Source organism: Acinonyx jubatus, chromosome C1 (genome assembly GCF_027475565.1).
Source record: "Acinonyx jubatus isolate Ajub_Pintada_27869175 chromosome C1, VMU_Ajub_asm_v1.0, whole genome shotgun sequence".
Classification (NCBI taxonomy): Eukaryota; Metazoa; Chordata; class Mammalia; order Carnivora; family Felidae; genus Acinonyx; species Acinonyx jubatus.
This window is the reverse complement of record NC_069381.1, coordinates 171,697,711-171,720,292: the sequence shown is the minus strand read 5'-3', so window position 1 is coordinate 171,720,292 and position 22,582 is coordinate 171,697,711. Positions and strand designations below refer to the sequence as shown.

The window sequence follows — 22,582 nt, the reverse complement described above, 5'->3', positions numbered from 1 at the left end:
GTAAGAGACTAAGAAGCTGTTCTTTTTGTTTGTTTTTGCTACTAGAGTCAAAATAGCTATATCTTTAGAAGAGAATAGATGCAGGCAGCTCGTTTTTACGTCCTTAACTTTCAAACGAGATTGAGGTAGGAGCAGAGTCATCAGAAAGGAGGGAATTCTGAAAGGAACAGAGATACTATCATAGAGGAAAAGAGGAAGCTTAAGTGTACACAAAGAAAGTTTAAATTACTTTCAGCTAATTAGTTAGCATTCCATTTTATTTATTTTTAATCTTTGCACATGTGAATATTATGAATCCCAATAGTCATAATATAAATGCTGTGCATTTATGTCCCTTAGCTTATCTTCTGGCTCTTCTATTACGAATTGTCATTTTTCAAAGCCTTCTTTAGTGTTTGTTTTCCTTCATTCCAACTTACTCTTTACAAACATTTCTTATTTTCTGTCTAAGCAAACCTTCCTAGTATTTTGGCCATAATTTGAAAACTATGAAATTTTGTGTTTATATATATGTCTTAACCAACGGACCCAAATATAAGTGCGTTCAGCAGAAAGGGGCAAAATAGCCCAGCTAAGGAAAACATTTTATTTTATTTTTCCCATGATGGTAGCTGAGTTATTCAAATTCTGTTATGAAAAAAAAGTGTATATTTGCATGGGTGAGCAGTTTTTCTCTAAAAATAATTGGCACTGCACAGACACAGAATAAACTCAAGGAAGGCATTTTAAAATAAGACCATGTGGACATATTTTACGTGTTCATAATGCTCATCATAGACGAGTGATCAATTACAAAATAAAAATAAAAATAAAAATAAATACATAAATAAACTATACATAATATAAATGATCCTGAAAAGAATATTCTTTACTAGGTCTTTTCTCACACTCATTCATTTTCTTCACTCTCGGCGAACATAAAACACTTGTCACTGCTGTGGTATTTTATCAAAAGAGAGCCATCTTTGTATCAATGTTGACTTTACTTAAATAGTAACAGCAGTCATGCCACTTCTCTGTTAAAAAAAACTTTTGGAGATTCTTCTTTCTATAGAATATCATCTATGCTCTGTTTTTTGGTCCCTGTCTACACCTCCCTACCTCACGCACTGCAAAGTCAAATCAAGGACTCTCGAATATGAAAACACTAGCAGGTCTCAGCTGTTTCTATTCTGAAGGGTTCCAGCTGGATTTCACATACTTGTCGCATATAACTGTCTTATGCTCAATGATTGACTTAAGAGCCATCTCATTCATGAAGACTTTTCATTGCCTCCCTCATAGCACCCACTTCTGTGGAAGGCATGTAAGTGAATACGGATTTGGATTGAATTCACTTCCAGACCCTTTAAAATACTAAAGCTATATATAAAGTCACAGATCTATAGCTGGAAGAAATTTCAGAGACAATATAGCTTAAACTTTGCATTTTTAAATATAGAAAACCTTGGCATCCCACCCTAACTATAGTATCCTGGGCACATAGTTTACTTAGGATAAGGTGATATAGTGATAAAATTAAGTTTAAATCTTCTTAAAGTTTCCAAAGTAGAAGTCATTAGTTTGTATTCTATAGGATAGATTATCTAAATTGACCATATTAATTTCTGTAATGAAATCCTTCCTCATATCTTCCTACATTTGTGTTTAGTTTTGATATAGTTATTCAGTTTCAAAAGGATTCCTTTCTAGTAGTTTAAAACGTAACCCATAATAAACCCTCAAATAAATGCTTCTTGAAGAAAAAAGAACTTGAGTTGGTCTTTGAGCATAAGTAATTCAGTCATATGTGCACAATCTGGTAAGGTAGATGTGGATTCAATCTGAGGAATAGTATTTCCTCTCGTTAATAATGACTTTTCCTAAAATTTATTTAATTTTGTTTTACATAGGAGGACCTCCAGTAAAAGGTGGTAATATTTTCATATCTCACATATGACTGGGCCAATTAGAAAAAAATTCAGTAGAGCTGAACAATCTCATTGATTGCTAAGTCTATATTTTTATCAGTTTATCTATTCTGAATACAGTGTTATCTTTCTCATGCTTGGTATGCATAATCACTACCACCACCCAGAGGCTCTATAAACAGGACAACCACAATCATAAACAGGCTATATAAACAGGAAAACCTATGTGGTATAGTGAAAAGAGCATTATCTGTGTGAGAATCTGACAGACCCAAAGTTTTCAAATTAACTAGTTGTAGGATTTTTTAATCCATTATCTAACTTCACTGAATCTCAGTTTCTACATTTTTCAGAATAAATTAAAATATTAACCATGGTAAGAGATTAATAGAAGAAATTTATGTAGAGGTCCTGTATAGGCAAACTTCCTGTTCCTATGTGTGTCTCCCCATACTGAAGCAACTCATTTGTCTCTGTTTTAAAGCATTATAGGTTTTCCCTAATTAAGATTTTATTGAGTGAATCTTGGGGAGAAAAAAGAATTCTTCCATATTTGGAGCAGCTGCTATGAACTGTGAATGTATCTCATTTGAACTATTATTAAAAAAAATAAAATATGTGATTTCTCTTGCCTTTTAGGAGCCTAAGTTGCCAAAGGATTACCTTGCACAAAAATCTATTTTTCTCCTTTGTTTGTAACTCTGTTGTAACAATCATTCATCTCACTGCAGTGGCCAACAACCAGGCTTTAGTGGCCACAAATCCTGTAAGTAAAATGAGATTGTATCCTTAGGTTCAAAGGTTAGAGGGAAAGAAATGTGAAAGGTGGTGGGTGCGTGGGTGGGGGGGTGTCCTGATATATGTAAGTGTGTATAAATACATATGTGTGTGTGTGTGTGTGTGTGTGTGTATACACACACAAAATAGGGTCTGGCATATGGAGAATATATATATATATATATATATATATATATATATATATATATATAACCAATCTACAAAGGTAAATACATCTCAATATTTCCCAGGTTATAAAAGTTGACTATCAAAAGGAAGAATACATTTCTATGCTTAAATTATTTATATATGATACATATACATATCATATATAAACTATATATATATGTATAATTTACCTCATTTTATGCTTAGGGTCCTGCTGCTAGTGGGACATAAGAATTTATGACCACATAACATCTACTCAGTTGAATTTTAAAAATTAATCAAAGCAAATAATTGTATAGTTAGAAAAAACAAGACATGGTAATAGAAAAATTCCTATCCTACATTTGGGATCAGGCTGACTTTAAATAGTTGACAAAACTAGAGGAAAATGACTTATACATTAAACTTCTTTACATTAAATTTTTAAAGGACTCTACTAAGTCTTCATTATCTAGGCAAATATTTATAAATTGTTTCTCTATAACGCCTTTGGAAGTACAATTTTTTCTTTAAAAAAAATTTTTATTGAAGTACAGTTTCCACACAATGTTACATTAGTTTTAGGTGTATAACATAGTGATTCAACAACACTATATGCTTTTCTCACCACAAGTGTAGCTCTCACCTTCGCTGTACATCAGTATTACAATACCATTGACTATATTTTCTATGCTATACCTTTTATTCCCATGACTTATTCATTCCATAGGATGGAAGCCTGTGCCTCCCAATTCCCTTCACCCATTTTGCCCATCTCCCGGCTCTCCTACTTTCCATCTCTGGTAACAATAGCTTGTTCTCTGTATTTAAGGGTCTGTTTCTGGAAACACAATTTTTAGGATGAGTATCAAAAGATACACAAAAATAAGCACAGAGACTGTCATAATATAAAAGCCATATTTTAAAACATAAACGCAAGTTTACTTATACAAATGCACACATTTTATGTAAACTATATGTACATGTGAGCTATATTTAAATCAAAGTATCTCCAAAAATAACAAACATATATTTAAGTATTTAAAATCATCTGCTTTTGTAATGTTTGTAGAATCCATACTACAGTTTTGGATATGGATTTGTGGAGGAGTGGATATGTATTGTGTATATAAAATGTTTTTTTAAAGATTAAGTTATCTAGTTACTGAAATCAGGGAAGGGAAGGAATTTTCACTCAATGGGTCAATAAACAATACTCTCCTACATGTTTTATGTCTGTATTGGGGTAATTTCCAAAATGCTAAGATTCCCTGCATTGTTTGCACATATGTATCCGGATTGCTTCATCTTGTATATATTCCACTCTAACATCACTGGGTGAGGAAACACACTGGGATATAATTAACAATATAAAAAAAACTGGCTACTGGGCTATCATTTAAGAGTGAATTGCTCTAGAGCAAAGAGATTAGGAGTTTTGTCAAGAAGCTGCAGAGCAAGAGATGATAAATCTTACATTTAGATATGAAGATATTGTATTTAATGTGCAAATTGCAAGCTATAATATAGTTGTTCTTCATGTATTCTTGGAAAATTTATTGTTTATATCAGCAATGCCCTTCATAAAAATATGTTTGTGAAGCATGTTTTAAGTCTTTTTATCATGGTGGCTGATAGATTATTTTTAAGGGAAGTTAGTAGTAAGAAGCCCAATTAGATGTGCATCTCTAAAAACTATAACAGGTAAAAAATTTGAAGCTGAAGTCCATATTTCTATAGAATATAATTTAATAACTCATTATTACCTTTGGGAAGACTCTGTTAATATAATGTTGTGTTTGACATCAAGATACTTTATTTAAAATTTAATGTTATGCATTCTGCCAATGTATTTAATGGGAGACAAAGTTTTATCAATGTCCTTCAGGTAGAAAGCATTGTGTATAATCATGAAAACAAAATTAGAATTGTAAGACTTGTGTTCAGGGTGTAACCTGGGTTGATATTATATGAATATTAGCAAATCACTTAACTTCTCTCAGTTTTCTATCCGTGAGATATGTGCCTAGTGATAAATTGTGCCACACAGCATTAAAGATTAAATAAAACAATATATAAAAAATACTTTAAGCTACCTAATATGCAAATGTTATGATTACTATTCTATGTTAACAAAGTATTTATTTTCCATGTATTTCACTTCCAGCTTTCTTTTTAGTGAAAAAAATATTTATATCAAAAATAATGATAATTGCCATTAAATATTTATTGAACAGATAATTAGGAGCTCATGAGAGTGATTGGCCGTATATTTCTGGGAGAGTTTTAAATTTATTCTCCTTTCTAAGAGAGTAAAATATATCTCTTCCTTCTTCATATTTACCCTGTATTTGAACCTTCCTCTTCCTATCCCTAAGAATAGAGAAGAGAAAGTGGAGATCTCAGGAGAAGAGGAAGGAAATCATATTTTTTTTCTTCTTTTTACTTACATGAAATCCTCAACCTCATTTATGAATAACATAAAATATGGCTCGCTAGATTATTATTCACTAAGTAGTTGCATTGATAGCAGTTATATGCAAGACTTTGAATTGTTGGGCATTTTTCACGAAAAAGCGTATTTGGAAAATACACATCCACTAAATGTAATAAATTTGGAATTTACACATTTCTTGGGATGTATATCATTATATATCTTTAGAGTCAGTGGCTAAAAACTTTTGAGGCACAATTAGATCAGGATGAAGACTGGCATTTTACAGTCTTAATCAGCGCATAAGATTTTGTGTAGAGGAGAGAAAATTCCATATTTCTGTATAACTAAGTTAAACTAGACTATTGCTTTACATGTGAATTCATAAATACTGATTGCTTTCTTCTTTCTTTTTTTCTCACAGATTAGTTGTAAAGTATCTCAGTTCATTCATCTTTACCTGATGGGCTGTAACTACTTTTGGATGCTTTGTGAAGGCATTTACCTACACACACTCATTGTGGTGGCTGTGTTTGCGGAAAAGCAGCACTTGATGTGGTATTATTTGCTTGGCTGGGGTAAGTGCCATTATAGGTATGTGCTGCCTCACCTTTTAAGAAAGCTCTTGGAAGATGCAGAGTTCCTTTGAAATACAATTTTCCTTATTATTAATCATTCTTAAACAACATCAGGCAACTAACCTTTGATTATTGCTGTAAGTTGAAATATTTTTAAAAGTACCACTGACTCATTGTTTTCAGTAGTCAAAAGGTCAATAATACAATGTTGTTGTTTTTTTTTTCTATTTAATATTCCAATGTGTATCTTGGCTGAATAAGCAGTGGCTAACACAATAGAATTGGAATCATGAATTAGGGATCTAGTCTTTGTATTATTCTGAATCTCCTTATTCCTACGTGCAAAATGAGGGCATTGGGCTTAACCAGCTTTGAAGTTCCACTCTGAAAAAGTTTGTTTTTTAAAAAATATCATTTTATTGTAAGGGTAGAGGGATCAGTTATTGAATAAAGGCACACAAAAGATCTATTTTTCCACACAATCTCCTGACATGGTATCATTCACAAAGCAAATAATGATACACTTTTAGCATATTTTCTTATCTTTTTCTTCTTATTTTTAAGTTTTTTTTTTTAATTCTGGTTAGTTAACATACAGTGTTATATTAGTTTCAGGTGTACAATATCGTGAGTCAACAATTCCGTATATCACCCAGTGTTCACCATGAAAAGTGCACTCCTTAATCTCCATCACCTACTTAAACCCACCTCCCCTCTGGTAATCATCGGTTTGTTCTCTGTAATTAAGAGCCTTTTTCTTGATTTGTGCTTCTAGCATACTTTTATTTATTTTTTTAAAGTCACATTTATTTTATTTATTTATCCTGAAAGAGAGAGAGAGAGAGAGTGCAAGCAGGGAAGAGGCAGAGACAGATGGAGAGAGAGACTCCCAAGCAGGCTCTGTGCTTTCAGTACAGATCCTGCCACAGGTCTTGAACTCACAAACCATAAGGTCATGTCCTGAACCAAAAACAAGAGATAGACACTTAACTGACTGAGCCACCCAGGTGCCCCCTAGCATATTTTTAAAAATAAGTAGAATAATGCAAAATATATAATGTTTAAAATGAATTCAATTGGGCTAGTTTCCAGAAACATAACTGAAATTATACTTCCCTATCATATATCAATCTGCCTATCTATCCAGCCAGACAACAAATAGACACTGATAGATGGAGGTATGTACACACACACACACACACACACACACTCTTTAGTATATTCAGTATATTTAGTAAGGTTACCTTTATAAAACATTTTTTCATTTTATTTTGGAAAAATCTGATTTAGAATGGTAAAAATATACAAATATCTGAGATATATATATATGTATATTTCATATATATATATACATATATATATATGATATATACATATATATATATATCATCTTTCTCTTTTTCTTCACCTGATCAGTCTCAACTTCTTCCCACATCTGACTATCTACTAAGTATTGGCCAATTCCATATCATAGAAAATATATATGAATTCTTGGGGCTCCTCGGTGGCTTAGTCAGTTGAGCATCTGATTCTTGTTTTCGGATCCTGTCATGATCTCATGGTTTTTGGGTTAGAGTCCCATGTCAGGCTCTGAGCTGACTGTTCAAGGAGCCTGCTTGGGATTCTCTCTGTCTACCTTTACCCCACTTGCACTCTCTCTCTCAAAATAAGTAAAGAAGTAACTTAGAAAAAGAAAATCTATTGAGTTCTTCTAAGTCTTGGGGCTTAGGCAGTAAAATTATGGACTTAGGCTCTGAAGTCCACGGATTCAAAATGACTTCTATTAGAAGAAACCACACACACACACACACACACACACACACACACACACACCTGAATATATAAATAACAAACACTTCATAATATTTATTCAATAAACATATAGTGACCAGTTATGTTTGTTCCGAGAGTACCTCGGAGTTTCATATTTTATGACACATTTTAGAAATTCCATCTACAGAGAAAGTTGCTTGTTTATTTCCTTTTCACTTGATATTTACAGGATTTCCACTGATCCCTGCTTGTATACATGCTGTTGCAAGAAGCTTATATTACAATGACAAGTAAGATAATCTCTCTTTCTGATTTCTATTGGAACTAAGTAAAATGAAAGTCTTCAACATAATTTTCCTGTTTTTTTCCCCAAGCTGCTGGATCAGTTCTGATACCCATCTCCTCTATATTATCCATGGTCCAATTTGTGCTGCTTTACTGGTATGTAATTAAAATTTTCCTTTTTTCATGATGTTCATATTTCAACTTTATTTCCTGAATCATTTGGCCTATGATATCTTTCAAGATCCTGGGGGAAATAATGACATGTTCACAGTGTTTAATTGAAGACAGTGTAATAAAGGTGTTGTATTTGAAGTGAAGGCAGGGACAGAACAGGAGCTAATTCCTAAGGGATGGCCAGGCACCCAGGACTGGCAGTGGGAAGCTGTTAATGGGGCTAGACCCCAAGAGGGGTCAGAACAGTGTTACTGGATTTAGACCAGTGCTGGGAGGAGTGGCCCAACAGGAGGTCTCGATTTGAGTGGAAGAACACAGCCACTGCCAAAACCACAGCCTGGTAGGGAAGAAGAAGGAGGAAGAAATACCGAAACTTCTCTTTTCCTATGCCCTGATTTCTTGGTTCTTCCCTTTGACTAAGTGCAGCAAATATCAGAGAGCAAGAAAGCTTGAACGATGATGCAATCTTTAGAGGTGCCTCTGAGTTTCCTGGGGCACAGAGCAGAAGAGAAGGGCAGAGGGTATAGATGATGTGAGTAGGAATGGCAAATGGGAAAAACCCACGCACCTATGTTGGTAGTAAGAGTAATAGTCCCATAGAGAAAAGACTTTAATTTGGAAAAAGAGAGTATTGGTTAAACTATTGTTTTATTATTATAATGATCATTACTTAATATGAATACACCAATTGGACATTTTTAAGTGTGGTTACAATGAAACAGAAGTCACATTCAATGCTTTTGTTACATTGTTTCAATAGGGAAATATATTAATCCAGATTAACACACTTTTTTTTCGTATAGCATTAGAGACCAGAATGTAATTACACTCTCTGAGATGGTAATTACAACTGATACTCAATTATATATAAAAAGATAAAGGTGGTATGTTTCTCAGCCAAAATTCAGAGCTTCCTAAACCTTGTTTTCAAATGCTTTGTTTTAGACAAATATTCTTCTATTATTTTACTACATTTGCTAGCTGTAGGTTAGTATATTATTATGTTTGAACACTGTTCAAGCCATTGTCGAAAACAAGTCACAATTAAGAGGGAAACTTCTGGAGGCTGAAGGCCTGGGCTTGAACTCCTTTTCCACCTCTGACTGGCTGTATGACCCCAGGCAATTAAACTAATTACATTGTGTCTCCAGTCCTTCCCTGGTAAAATAAAGAATATTATAGTACTGATTTTTAAATCCTTTTAACAAAGAGTTAAATGAGGTAATACATATACAGTACTTAGCCTGGCATGTATAAAGCACATAACAAATGTCAAACCTCTGACTTGTGCCTGGCCACATAAGACAGCCAGTTCAAAAATTAACACATGGAATTTATTATATCATTTATGGAAGTTTTAATATACTGTAATGTAGACTCTAGTTAGAATTTCATAGGCAGAAACATTTCCTTCCCTTCTGCCCTGCACCTACTGGGGACATGCACGACACACTGTGTTTAAGTTGTACCTTGAGATATCCTAGTATTCTTTGAAAGAGCCTGCACCGGAACCTAGTTCTACCACATCTGGCTGGGTATCTCAGGGCAAGTTCTGCTTTGTTTTGTTTTGTTTTGTATTTAACCTCTCAGTGCATTTGTTGTCTCTTCCATGATTAGGGAATAATAAGAATGGATACCTCAGGTTATTGTAAGAATTATATGAGATGCATCCTGCTAACCCAGTGCTTACAATACAAAAAAAAAAAAAAAAGTACAAACAAAAAAACAAAACAAAAAACTGTCCAAAGAAAATGCTTTAAAAAGTTTCTTGTAACTTCTACATAATACTCTCATTCTGTTCTGAGGAGAGTTAGAAGAAATAAGACACGTTTTGGGGCCACCCAGGAGGTTACAGAACATAAGGCAAAATTTATTACAAGAGATCTGACTATTCTGCAAAGGGGTATTAATTCAAATGCTTAAATCAGAGAGGTTCAGGAAATAAGTAAAGGAACCTTAGCAAATGAAAAATGTAATCGTAACTAACAAAATCCTTAGAAAAGCCTCTCCACATCCGTTTTGGGAGGGAAGAGTAGATGGTACAGCTAGGGTAGAATATCACATAGAAATATAACCCATCTACTCTGTAGGAAAGGAAGTGAAAATCCACATTATTTGCATAAAACTTTTTTCCATTTTCTTGGCTTACCAAAACAGCAGGAGCCTATTTTTCTACCAGGATAAATTGTTCTGTCTGTTTAATTTCGAGGGCTCCTCACTGGTTCTGGCCAATTCCAAGGTCTTGGGAGGGGACTTAGCAATTGTTTATATGGTCACATGCTTAAGTACATTTTTTATAAATAAAATATTTCAACCTCAATCGGTTTCTTTCCACTCAGACTTCCCCTGTCTCATTTCCCCTTGAGCTGGGTGGAATTCAAGTGGCTACAGCACTTTTGAGATCCTGCCAAAGGGAAGCTGAGAGGGGATACATTTAATTTGTGTTTAGTGAGAGATATTTAAGTCCGTTCAGTACATAGTTAAGTGATTGCTGGCTGTTCTACTATCGGAATGGCTTGTAGGAATCCTCCAACAGCTACAGTGCTGATGCACCCTGTTTCCCAGGGTGGTACCGTGATATGAAAATGTCCTGTTGTGCCTACCAGCTATGTGATCTTTATGCATATTGGAGTAAAAACAAGTTTCTTTTCTTTACCTTAACTAGTTTTGCGCTAAGATACATGAGATTTAGACCTGGTTCGTCTGAAATGTAAAATTCTTGTTCTATTCTTATTCAAAATAAATGGCAGTATTTGCAGAAAATAAAGTAGGGAGACTTTCTAGTTTCCCGTTTCACATTTTAAATTAGATTTGCCATTTTGGAGAAGCAGTTTGCAGTCAGAAATTTTCATTTAATGGACACCTAAATTGCAGCATTTCTACTGATTTTATAATTTATGATTTTCTCTGTAAGGATTATAAAATATTTTATATTCTAAATTTATAAGCAGATAAAGGGCATTATTATATTTTCTTCTACGGACTGGTAGTGATTTCCATTTAATCAACACTTTTAAACAGCAATGAGTATTTAGGAAGGGAATATAATAAGAAGGGTGGAATAACAGCTGATGTGTTGATTTGTCATGTTTCCTTCTTACACCTGTTGAAATGGCTTATTCTGCTTTTGTCTTTAGCAGAGATATTCCTGTGTCTATAACTCATGTTACTTTTCATAGACGTGTTTCCATCAGGATTGTAGTGAGCTGTATATCTTTGGAGCATATGTTCCATTAGATTCTCTAAGAATAGTAGTAGGATATTTTTATGCCCAGTTATTTTCATAACACATGCCTTAAATCAGCAAAAGCATTTGTTCACTGTTTTCTGTAATAAATGAGATGCTATAATTACTATTCCAATTTATTAAAGTATGCAGGCATAAAGTATGTATGTATGTAGCTTAAAAGTTTTAGATTATTAAAGCACAGATACTAGAAGTCAGGGTGAAGAAAAAGGAAAGAGAACATAGCATAATAGCATAAGAGTCCTGAGAGGCTCTTCTGGAGTTAATGCCATTAATCCTATGGAAGGCATAAATATGGGCACAGAGAAAAATAGTCAAGTGTAAAAGATTTTGACTTAAATGAAGATAAGAAAGTGGTATTCAACCTGAGTGAGAGAGAGAGAGCAAAAGAGAGAGATATATTAAAGTAGAACTCTGTCCATTGCCTGAGTAACTTAGTTATCCATGCTATATTTTGATGTTTTATGTCTCCCTTTCAAAAAGAATGTTTTGTCTTGGGGAAAGTTGTTAACACACAGCAAATATGTAATTACAGAAAGAAATTAACAAAAGTCCCTGTGGGATGCCAAAATTATTTTATCTCTAGGATTATCTGGGTTGAACATCAGCTGATTTAGTGTGTGACCAGCCTCCTCAGAATGATAAAGAAGCTTACAATACTATACTGGGGAGTTATGAGGATTATTGCTACAAAAAGAAACACAGGAAGAAGGAACCAAAAAGATGAAAATGGTTATTTTATGGTAGAATATGTATTTGGAAAGTTCCAGTATGGATAGTGATACAGAAGAGACACTTTAAAAAATTAGCATTTGTCATAAACAATTCTTTCCTTTGAGCTGAAAATGTTGAAAAGATTTAGTTTTTGGACCACAGTGAACTTTTAAAAAATTACATAAGAAAATGAATTGATAAAAACACTCATATATTTCTTAACTGAAGGTGTTCTACACTAATTCTGCCGTAATTTTATTTTTCTAAAGCCTAGGTCCATTAAAGTTGATGTACTTGTTAAGTTAATAAATCACAATTGTAAAAATACAAGTTAATATATTGGACATATATTCTCTGTAGTAGAACATATTCTTGTACGTTGAAAATAATCTAAGATTGGGGCTCCTGGGTGGCTCAGTCAGTTAAGCATCTGACTTGGTCTCAGGTCATGATCTCACGGTTTATGAGTTCAAGCCCAACGTCAGGTTCTGTGCTGACAGCTTAGAGCCTAGCGTCTGCAGATTTTGTTGTCTCCCTCTCTCTTTGCCTCTCCCCTGCTTGCACTTTGTCTCTGTCTCTCTCTCCAAAATAAACATTAAAAAAATAAATAAAAGAATCTAAGATTTATAAATTCAAGGATCCTTCAAAAATGCTTCTTAATATTAAATATGAAATAATTTTCATGATGTCATTTTATTTTTTTAGGTGAATCTTTTTTTTCTATTAAACATTGTACGTGTTCTCATCACCAAGTTAAAAGTTACTCACCAAGCGGAATCCAATCTCTACATGAAAGCTGTCAGAGCTACACTTATCCTGGTGCCATTACTTGGCATTGAATTTGTGCTGCTTCCGTGGAGACCTGAAGGAAGGATTGCAGAGGAGATATATGATTACATCATGCACATCCTTATGCATTATCAGGTATGGTGCTCTTGAATCAGGAAGGCAGCTTGTGAAATTCGGTATTAAATTGCATGTGGCTTTGGTTTTAGTCTTAACTGTGTACATAGCAAGTTGGTGACAAATAATGTATCTTTTCCATCTGGAGTCAGAAAATTCTATTTTTCTTTTTCAGGGTCTTTTGGTTTCTACAATTTTCTGCTTCTTTAATGGAGAGGTATGCGTGATTGTTTTTATTCCTTTTACCATTTTATATCTGCAATGTATCTTTTCCTTAAAAAGACAGAGAGAGAATCACACATTCCCTAGGAACAACTACTTCAAATTCCATTTTGATCAGGAAAAAGAACCACAGGATCTCTTTTCATGGATGTAACTCTTCTACCCAAAAGCTTGGGTCATACTGGAGTTCAAGAGTGGGGCAAAATCAGCCTCACTTTAAAAGAGTCTATCATTTACTTTGATTTATCTAGTCTTTCACCTACCATTTGAACGAATCCTTTTTAAGTCTGGCCTTTGTCCTAGGTCCAGTGCTAGGCAATCCACACCCTCATAAAACATACACTGTAATATGAAATAGATTTGACTCATTTTCATTTCCCCCCTTTCTCTCTTTTTTTGTTTTGCCTAGCTCACAATGTGGTCTTTGAAAATAGTTTTCTGGTGGTTACAAAAAGATTTGAAAAAAAATTAAACTCTCAGTTATACAGGGAGGACATGCAGTAAGTTAGAAAACTTCGGAGAAGAGAATGCTTTAATTTGTAACATGGCAACATGCTCTTGGATATTTCAACATTTTTATCCTAGGCTTCCCTAAGTGGAAAGTTTCAGGTGTTTTACAAACTGGTACCATATTTCTTATGCATATGAATAGTGTTATGGCTCAGTGGTTTGAGCTATATTGATTTAGCTCTTTATCTGTTTTTAATCTACCGGACAAGTTTTAATCTGTTAGAGGATTGGAAAACTCAGCAAAATTAGAAATCTAGAGAGCCACCGAGTGAGACTCAAATACTTGGTAACTGTGAAGCTTATCACAAAGCTTCAGATGGGAAATATGTCAACCAGTTGGTATAACTTTATGAGAACTATTCCTACAAATAAATCAACATTGGAAATCATGTACATGTCATGAAAATCTATAAAATATTGGTTTTCTTTGCTTAATAAGAATTTATTTCTTTCTCAGCAAATAATGAAATTTCATGTTTGATTTTATCAAATTGATTTTTAAAAATTTTTATTTCACTTAATTATTTATATTGGAGTGTAGAACTGTCAAACATGGGAGGCTATATTTCATATCTTTAGGTGGTGCTTCCATGATGCTTCTGCTATATAGTAGACAATGGTGACTCTTTCTGAAGTAGATGAGAAGCATAGATAGAATATGAAATTAGGAAAAATAGAGAAATCATTTGTTTTGATAATATAATTCAAATAGCATTGATTATGTACCTCTATAAATTTATGACTGCATAAACTGAATTAGACAATCCTATTTGCTGCCAATATAGGATTTTACAGTTAAAGGTAGATGAGAAAGAAATAGACAACAAGCCAAAGAACATGCATGGAATATGAACAATACACCTCTGCATCTGCAGAGACATGACATATTATTCTAAAGGGTAATTTTTAAGTGTACAAAACATAATCACTAGTAGAATATTTTGTGATAGGAAGCAATGTAGAATAAAAGCACAGACACAGCAATGCATTTAAACCCCCAAGATGCTACTTTGTTCCTGGATGTAATAATTTGGGCAATATTCTGAACCTTCTGGAGTCTTGGTGTCTACTTTACTAAAGGAGTTAAAAAAAAAAAAAAAGCAAGTTCCTTACACAAGTCTCACAAAGATTAGTATAGGCTCGGAATCTAAAATTTTATCACCATGCCCCACCCTCAACAGATTATCAGTACATTATAGATTCCTTATTAGATCTTTCAAGTCATTTATTTTCAAAAATATATGTACAAGTAGGAGCATTAATCATTTTGGAATCAATCTCAAATTGGCCTTTTTATTTGGAAAGGTTGCTCAGGGAATATCTAAACTAATGCCTAACAATCTTGTTGCACTCTCTGTGTGTAAGCAAAAGAGACAGAGACCTTGATCTTCTGCCATGTCCTAAAATTGAGAAAATTTTGGCAGCAAAAAATTACAATAATACAAAATCTTTGAGCCTAGTTGTTGCCAAATCCTTCAGTTCTTTACAACATCTCCAATATCTGTCCCCTTTTCTTCATCTCTCAAGATGCAGTCTCTATTTGTGGATGACTCATTTTTCATCTTAGGAAATACTATAATCCCTCCTTTTTTGTCCTTTTGCCTCTTAGTTTTTCCCACTCTCATAACATAAAGACACAGCTGCCAAATTCATTTTGTGTTGTTCCAACTATGTCATGTACTTCTTAAAATCACTTGCTCCGGCTTAAATCTCCTTCTTGCTTTCCATGGGAGGTCAAATAGCTTCCTTTGAGCTTAGTCTTTATCTTTTTCTTTTCTTTCTTTTTTTTTAAGTAACAATTTTATGTATTTTTTATCCAAAATATTCCTATTTGCATTTCTCACTAAATAATGGTGGCTTGACAAATTATCAGGCCACATTCATCTCATCTCTAGCCCACTCAGATAAAATGTGCACTGTTAGCACAAACTAGAGCTCTTGTCATTAGAAGGGCCCTCCCTTGCCTCAGGAGTAAATCGAACAATACCTGAGAGTATTTTTATAAAGTAAACAAAAAGATTTATTGATAATAATCAAACCTACATTCTGTAATGAAAACTAGGTAGCATTTTTATATGAAGCTCTATTAAATATTTTTTAATTGATTTAGGATAAGGAGTTATAGCTTCCTTATGAAGCGCTAATGGGCATATAATGTTGTAAGGTTATATTCTAAACAGTGGGATTTACTATTTATATAATACTCATGTGTAAGGCAATAAAAAACATTTTCATATCTTTAACGCCTTCCCTTCCAATGTCAATTTTCCTTGTTATCTCTTCCCATCATAATTTTTTCATTAAAAGTGTACTAAGAGTGGTCACTTTAATGTTTTGTTGAATAGATGTGATATATATTAGAGGAAGCAGATGAAAAACTTAAGTCCTTATAGAGAATAATATAAACAAAAGGATGTCTACAAGGCCCATAGGTCTTTAATTAGGTTCATTTTTTAACTTAGGTAAAATGGTCCCCGCAGTTCAGGAAATTGACCTTTCATGGCTTTTCTGATGATTTAGTTGCAAGGAAGAAATAGGGTGATGATTGTAATCAAAGCAGATATTTCAAGAGCAAACAGATATTTCAAAAGGCATCTTGGCTGTTGGAATTTAAGCTTTCATTTTTAAAAAAGTTATACATTCACAGCTATGATATTTCTTCTTGTCAACTTCTTCCCAACATTTATGTAGAATCTTTTGTATATAGCTACATTCCATTTCCTTTCAAACAGAAACTATATAGGAAAGGTATTCAGTCAATCCATCATTTAGTAGCAAAGGGAAGAGAAATGAATTTAGCATAAAATAAGGATCAAAACCAATTCCCATCAGGAATATCTAGATAATCTGCCCAACGTCATTTTTGTTGTAAATCTTTGAATATTTAAAAGGCACATTCTAAAACCATTTTCATCTGTTGTTTGCTTATGCTCTTGAAGACATTATGTATGCAGATATTATTTAAAATTACTTTATTTTTTAAGTGTTATTTATTTTTGAGAGACAGACAGAGTGCAAGCAGGACAGGGGCAGAGAGAGAGGGAGACAAAGAATCATAAGCAGGCTCCAGGCTCTGAGGTGTTAGCACAGAGCCCAACACAGATCTCAAACCCACAAGTTGGATGCTTAACCAAAAGGTGACAGATATTGACCCACCCAGGTGCCCCTATTTTAAATTGCTTTAATTTAAATATGCTATTTGGAGAATTAAGAAAGACATTACTAAACCATGAGGGAAACAAAATATGATTTTTTTTGCAAGATAAATATATTCATTGTCCCATAAAGGCTTTTATTTCTTTATTTGTGTAAGAATATAAATTATTCCATTCCGGCATAGTTAATATATATAAAGAAATAAACTTGAAAGTCCTGAAGAATATATATAAAGAAATAAACTGGAAAGTCCTGAGGTTGTGAATTTCATAAAATACAATTTTTAAAACCAGTTTATTGCATTTCTAATTACATAATTTTTAAATTCTACAATAGAGCTACCCGAAATTTTAGTAACTCATTTGGAATTCTAACTAAAGAAACCCATTGACTTTAGGGAGTCCCTGGGTGGCTCAGTCAGTTAAGCAGCCAATTCTTGTTTTTGGCTCAGGTCATGATTTTCATGGTTCATGAGTTCAAGCTTCACATCAAGTTTTGTGCTGACACTGCTGAGCCTGTTTAGGATTCAGTCTCTCCCTCTCTCTCTGCACCCCCCACCCCCAGCTCATGCTCTCTCTCTCTCTTTCTCTCTCAAATAAATAAATAAAACTAAAAAAAAAGAAACGGTTTGACTTTCTATTTGTGTCTTCTGTTTTTCTACATGCTAAAACATAAAGTGAGACAGTAAAACTTTATGTCCATTTTAAGTGACAGAGAACAGGAGACTCAAAGGACTTTGAAGTATCCCACTGAGTTCTCTCATTAAAAGATCTCCTGGGAATAGCTATTAGTAATAGATTGTTCATAATTTGGAGACGTTTTCTTGATCTATTATATAAAACAATGAAGACTTAACTAAGCCATCCTATTTTAAAGTTTAATATTAATTTTTACACATGATTACAGTGAATGAAAAGTTGGGGAATTTTATATATTAGCAGAAAGTTAAACAATTATTGCATTAGTATGTTTCTAGTACATGGATGACTGGAAAGTTGCTTTTAGTGATGCTCAAATTCCCTGTGAGGAAGCAAAGGGTCAAAGAGCAGTAGATAGTGTGGGGAAGACAGTTCAAAGCTATGCATATGTTTTGGACAGATCTGGATTAGGTGACAGGGATGTGGCTAATACACTCATAACCTAGGAGCAGAGTCCCACACCAGTGTGCCCAATCATCAGACACCTGGAAACAACCAGGTTGCCAAACTGGAGATGTATTTGAATATTCTCATTTCCACTCACTGACTCAGTATGAAGAAAATCACCTTTGTGTCTCATATTCGATTCAAACCTAGGTCACTATATATGGCCTACAAGTCCTGATCTCTAGCTTTAGAGGAGAAGGAAGCCAGTTGAAATCAAATTCATCCAGTCAGAGGGAGATCCAAAAACAAAAAAAGTGGAGTGGTATCATTCCTAAACGTTTTCACAGGCTCATCTCATTTGTCATTACCTGTTGAATGCTTTCTTCCCTCCGGCTAGTAAGCCTCAGGAGGACAAAAACCCTGATCTTTTTTTTCCAGAATGTAGCACAATACCTGGCATGTGTTAATCACTCCGTAAAAACTAGTTGCTGCTGCTGTTAATGATGATGATGATGATTTATATTCCCTGTTTCCCTAACTTCTTTTTCTTTTATACTTCCTCTCTTCTTTTATACTCTAATTATCTTCTCAGTATCTATTATTTAAGATACTGATATAAAAGTAAATGTTACACACACAATCTTACAAAAGGGGGTCTGGATTAACTACTTGTTTGACCATAATACATTCATATGCATTATTAAAGCTTCAAAGATAAGGCATGAAAAAAATATCGAGGGAATCTAAAATAAAGAGCAAGGCAACGAATTTCCTAACTGTAAATTTCCTAATGTTTCCAATTTAATGTTTTAATTTAAAAAAAAAGCAATATTATTCACGAATTAACATCAATGCTTTTGGTTTTTCTAAAGTTTTACACAAATTATTCTATTGTACTTTTAAATACAGTATCTTTATTTCAGATAATGGATTGCTCTTGTCCTTTCTGTTTCTTTTTGATTGATAGGTTCAAGCAATTCTGAAAAGAAATTGGAATCAATATAAAATCCAATTTGGAAACAGCTTCTCCCATTCAGATGCTCTTCGCAGTGCGTCTTACACAGTGTCAACAATCAGTGATGGTACAGGATACAGTCATGACTGTCCCAGTGAACACTTAAATGGAAAAAGCATCCACGATATTGAAAATGTTGTCTTAAAACCAGAAAAGTTATATGATTGATAATAGAGGGAATACTGTTTAACTATTCTGGGTCACTCCTAACTCAAGGACTTGGATCCATGACTTTACAACCAGAAGACTTCAGTATAAAATGAATTTCTTGAATACCACAAAGAAACGCCTCACATCAATTCAGTAGTATATTGTTAAATGTTTAACAACTAGCCCTTTGGGAGGGGAAAAAACCCCTTGATTTGTAATGTTTTTCCAGTTTCTATGGTGTATTCCCACCAGGGCTAATTTCGGTCTACCAATCTGACATCACTGAATGTGAAACTGGGAAAAGAGGAGGACAGTCAACTCTTGTAGGCTGGTATGTGCCAGCTCTAGTACACCACTCCACGAATTCACATGTGAACAAGACTGTAAAGTTCATATACGCATCGGGCGTGATTCTACTCTTGTTGGCTAAACAGGCCTAGCTGAGGCCTGTAGACTTAGAGGGAAAATTAACTTTTCACTTGTTTGTTTTAAAAATCTTCATCCCATATTCATTGGTGCAGTTGATTTTTTTTTAACCAAGTAGGTATTCTAACCCTTTTTGTATTTACCCTTTCAAATGGACTGCATAAAGAGGTCATTATTTCTGTTGGCTTAACCACTTCTCCCCAAGAAAAGCAATAGAGTAGAATTGCTATTGGCTACTCATTGGCTGATACATCACAGTTATATCCAATGTCATATCTGTTTTTGAGGTTTGATGAATAGTATGTCAGACATACAATCCTACTTTGGCATCATCAGGGGGATATCTTGGTTGATATTACAAAGCATCCTTGTCAGCTACTTTCCTATCTTACTACACAAGTGGGAGGGAATCAGTTTCCCTGTATCTGTAAATAGAAACTTTGCCCCTTCCATTTCTACTGTGTAGACAAACTGGCAATTATTTTACATGAAGGAGATCAGTGAAGGATTTCTTATTTTCTTGGAAGTTTGTAAAAAAAATTTGTTATGAAAAATAAGCTTGTAAATACTCTGTTATTCTATTTTATAGTCTGAAATCAAATGTGTACAACCTAGGTAAGTTTAAAAAAAAAAACAAATACATAATGTAACAATGTATGCATGTTAATATCTGATACTGTGTCTGGGCTGATTTTATAATAAAATAGAGTCTGGAATTCTATATTTGGTAAATATTTTAAAGACAACCAGATGCCAGCATCAGAAGTTTGTTTGAGAACCAAGAGAACAGAAATATCTATGATAAGTAATAAAATATTTATTTAAAAAAATCAAGCCATTGTTTTATTATATTAGCTTAGGTGATGCTTTCATACCTTAATAATAGGTATGTCTGACATATTTCTCCTTTTATTTTGACGATGAACTTGCATTCTAATCCAGTAACGTTAATGGATTCCTATAGTAAAAAATGCCAATCTGCCATTCTTATGGTTTTCACACTATTAAAAATATTACTTTTCTGATGCTTACTGCATAAACATTTATGGCTTTGGGAGTGTTCAGACTTTTTAAAAAATTAGAGGAATAGAATATATATACATATATATCATATACAATGCTTTATTAGAGCTACTATGATAATATGATACCAGAAATCAGTGAAAGACTTGAATACATCAGTGAAGAAGAATTGTCAGAACATTTAGGGAGTAATTAAATTAAGATGGAAGAAAGCCTTGCTAATGAATTAAAGTGACATTTAAATGGGATTCAGTTGTTCCCCTAATGTTATTTTCCACTGAAATTTCTGAAAAACAAAAATGCCTTCAATTAGTAAAATTCAATTTGAGGAGGACAAGTTACTATGTGTATGTGCTTTTCTAGTGTGTCAATTTGCTTAAAATGGATTAAACTAATGACTGAGTAATCATAGATTCTTTCTTAACTGTCGATAGATTGTGAGTTCCGAAGTCATTTGTAATTGTCCAGGAAAATTATCTGAATTAGTAAGAACTAAGAGATTAAATGGCTTGGTCAATATATTTATAATTCATCTGTACACATGCAAAGATTTTGTCGTTTGTTTCTAAATTTATGGATTTTACAGCAAGCTGTCACAGGAAGGAATGCAGGCTGTTCTAGACTTGCCACTGTCTAAATAATACAAAAATTCCTTTAAATAAACTCACTGTTTAGCTACTTATTCTTCAAAGATTCAAATCCTTTGCTTCATACTGCTCACATATTTCCACATTCTTCCAGACAAACTGTCAAGTCTCAACCATAAATGACAGTAGAAAATTCTGTCAAATTCTCCATGAGCATTACAGTAAAATTTAACTGTCATTTTCCAGTGTTTCTTTTATTCTGTTTTTTTTATCATATTAAATTTAGATCAGATTTCTTTTATGGCTCACAATTGTTTAGTGCACAGTTTTTAGATGAAGGCATCCAATAATTACTCAGTTTTGTAGCCATATTTTCTTATGAGTAATATTTTCAAATATTAGACTTCTCTAAAGCTGAAGTGATAACTAGGATCTCCTTTATATCTTACTTATAAAGAAAAGATAAAATAAATACTTTTTAAAGCCAAATTTTTGGGGCAGCTAAACACTAATTTGGGGAATTTCTACCTTTCAGAATACAGATCTGCTACTTTTCTGTAAGTACTTGTGTAAGTCAGATTTTAATTAAAAAATTCTAGTTTGTCCTTTTTCATTTTCTAAAGTTATTTTCCAGTGAATTCATTCATAAAATATCCATTCTGGAATTTGGTGTTTGCTCAAATGTAACGCAGTGTGTACATAGTATTAGTGGTAGGTGTAGTGCTGTATTTATTGGCTTAATAATTTTAAGTGTGAACTTCATTGTCTTTTGGTTTTAACCTGCTAATAGAAACCACCACTTCTTTTATCTGTAAGTCACAAACAAGATATTTTGATCAATTAAAATAAGTCATATTATGTCTACTTAATGTACATCTCTATTTTTTGATTGTATGAAAATATTAAAGTTATGAGTTAAAGTTGATGTTCACGCATGTGTACTGAAGTGTTGAATAATTTATACACATATCTGTTTACAGCAGTCAGTGGAATACTACTAAAATCAATGACTATATCTCTTTTGCCCTCTTTAAAATCTACAATAAACCAGTAAAACATCCTATAAACCAATTTTTTAAATATTATGAATTTGAAAAAAATTGTGAATTTGTTTTTCAAGCTAGAAAACTCTAAAGAAATAAAATTCTAAATAAGTATTCAAATTCCTTTCTAGGCTGAAAGAAGGGAAAGGATGCCCAGAAAGAGGGAAATGTACAGGAATTTCTCTCCTTTCTCCATTATGTTCCATTGTGTAGTTTTGTATTGAACAGAGGAAAGAAAAAGAAGGAAAATAACTATTTAGGGATAATTTTAAAAGGGGGAATAATCATGACTCACAAATACAAAATGAAAACGTGTCCCAGATTTTGGTTAGTTCTTTCATTATTGACAGAACAATATATCACAATTCATGGAAAAATTCAAGTATCACGTATATAGAAGAATATAAGATATGTTGAAATGAA

General features: G+C 33.3%; 1 protein-coding gene across 2 annotated transcripts in view; it reads left to right on the top strand.

The window, feature by feature from the left end:
• CALCRL (calcitonin receptor like receptor) overlaps nucleotides 1–22,047 on the top strand; it is a 101,709-nt gene extending 79,662 nt beyond the window's left edge. For both annotated transcript variants that reach the window (XM_015073962.3, XM_015073961.3), the window contains 7 exons: nucleotides 2,550–2,676; nucleotides 5,693–5,846; nucleotides 7,849–7,909; nucleotides 7,994–8,060; nucleotides 12,745–12,963; nucleotides 13,118–13,159; nucleotides 18,883–22,047. In XM_015073962.3, the coding sequence (XP_014929448.1) occupies nucleotides 2,550–2,676; nucleotides 5,693–5,846; nucleotides 7,849–7,909; nucleotides 7,994–8,060; nucleotides 12,745–12,963; nucleotides 13,118–13,159; nucleotides 18,883–19,098 (886 nt within the window). In that variant the 3' untranslated portion in view covers nucleotides 19,099–22,047. The remainder of the gene's footprint in view (nucleotides 1–2,549; nucleotides 2,677–5,692; nucleotides 5,847–7,848; nucleotides 7,910–7,993; nucleotides 8,061–12,744; nucleotides 12,964–13,117; nucleotides 13,160–18,882) is intronic.
• The last annotated feature ends 535 nt before the right edge of the window (nucleotides 22,048–22,582 follow it).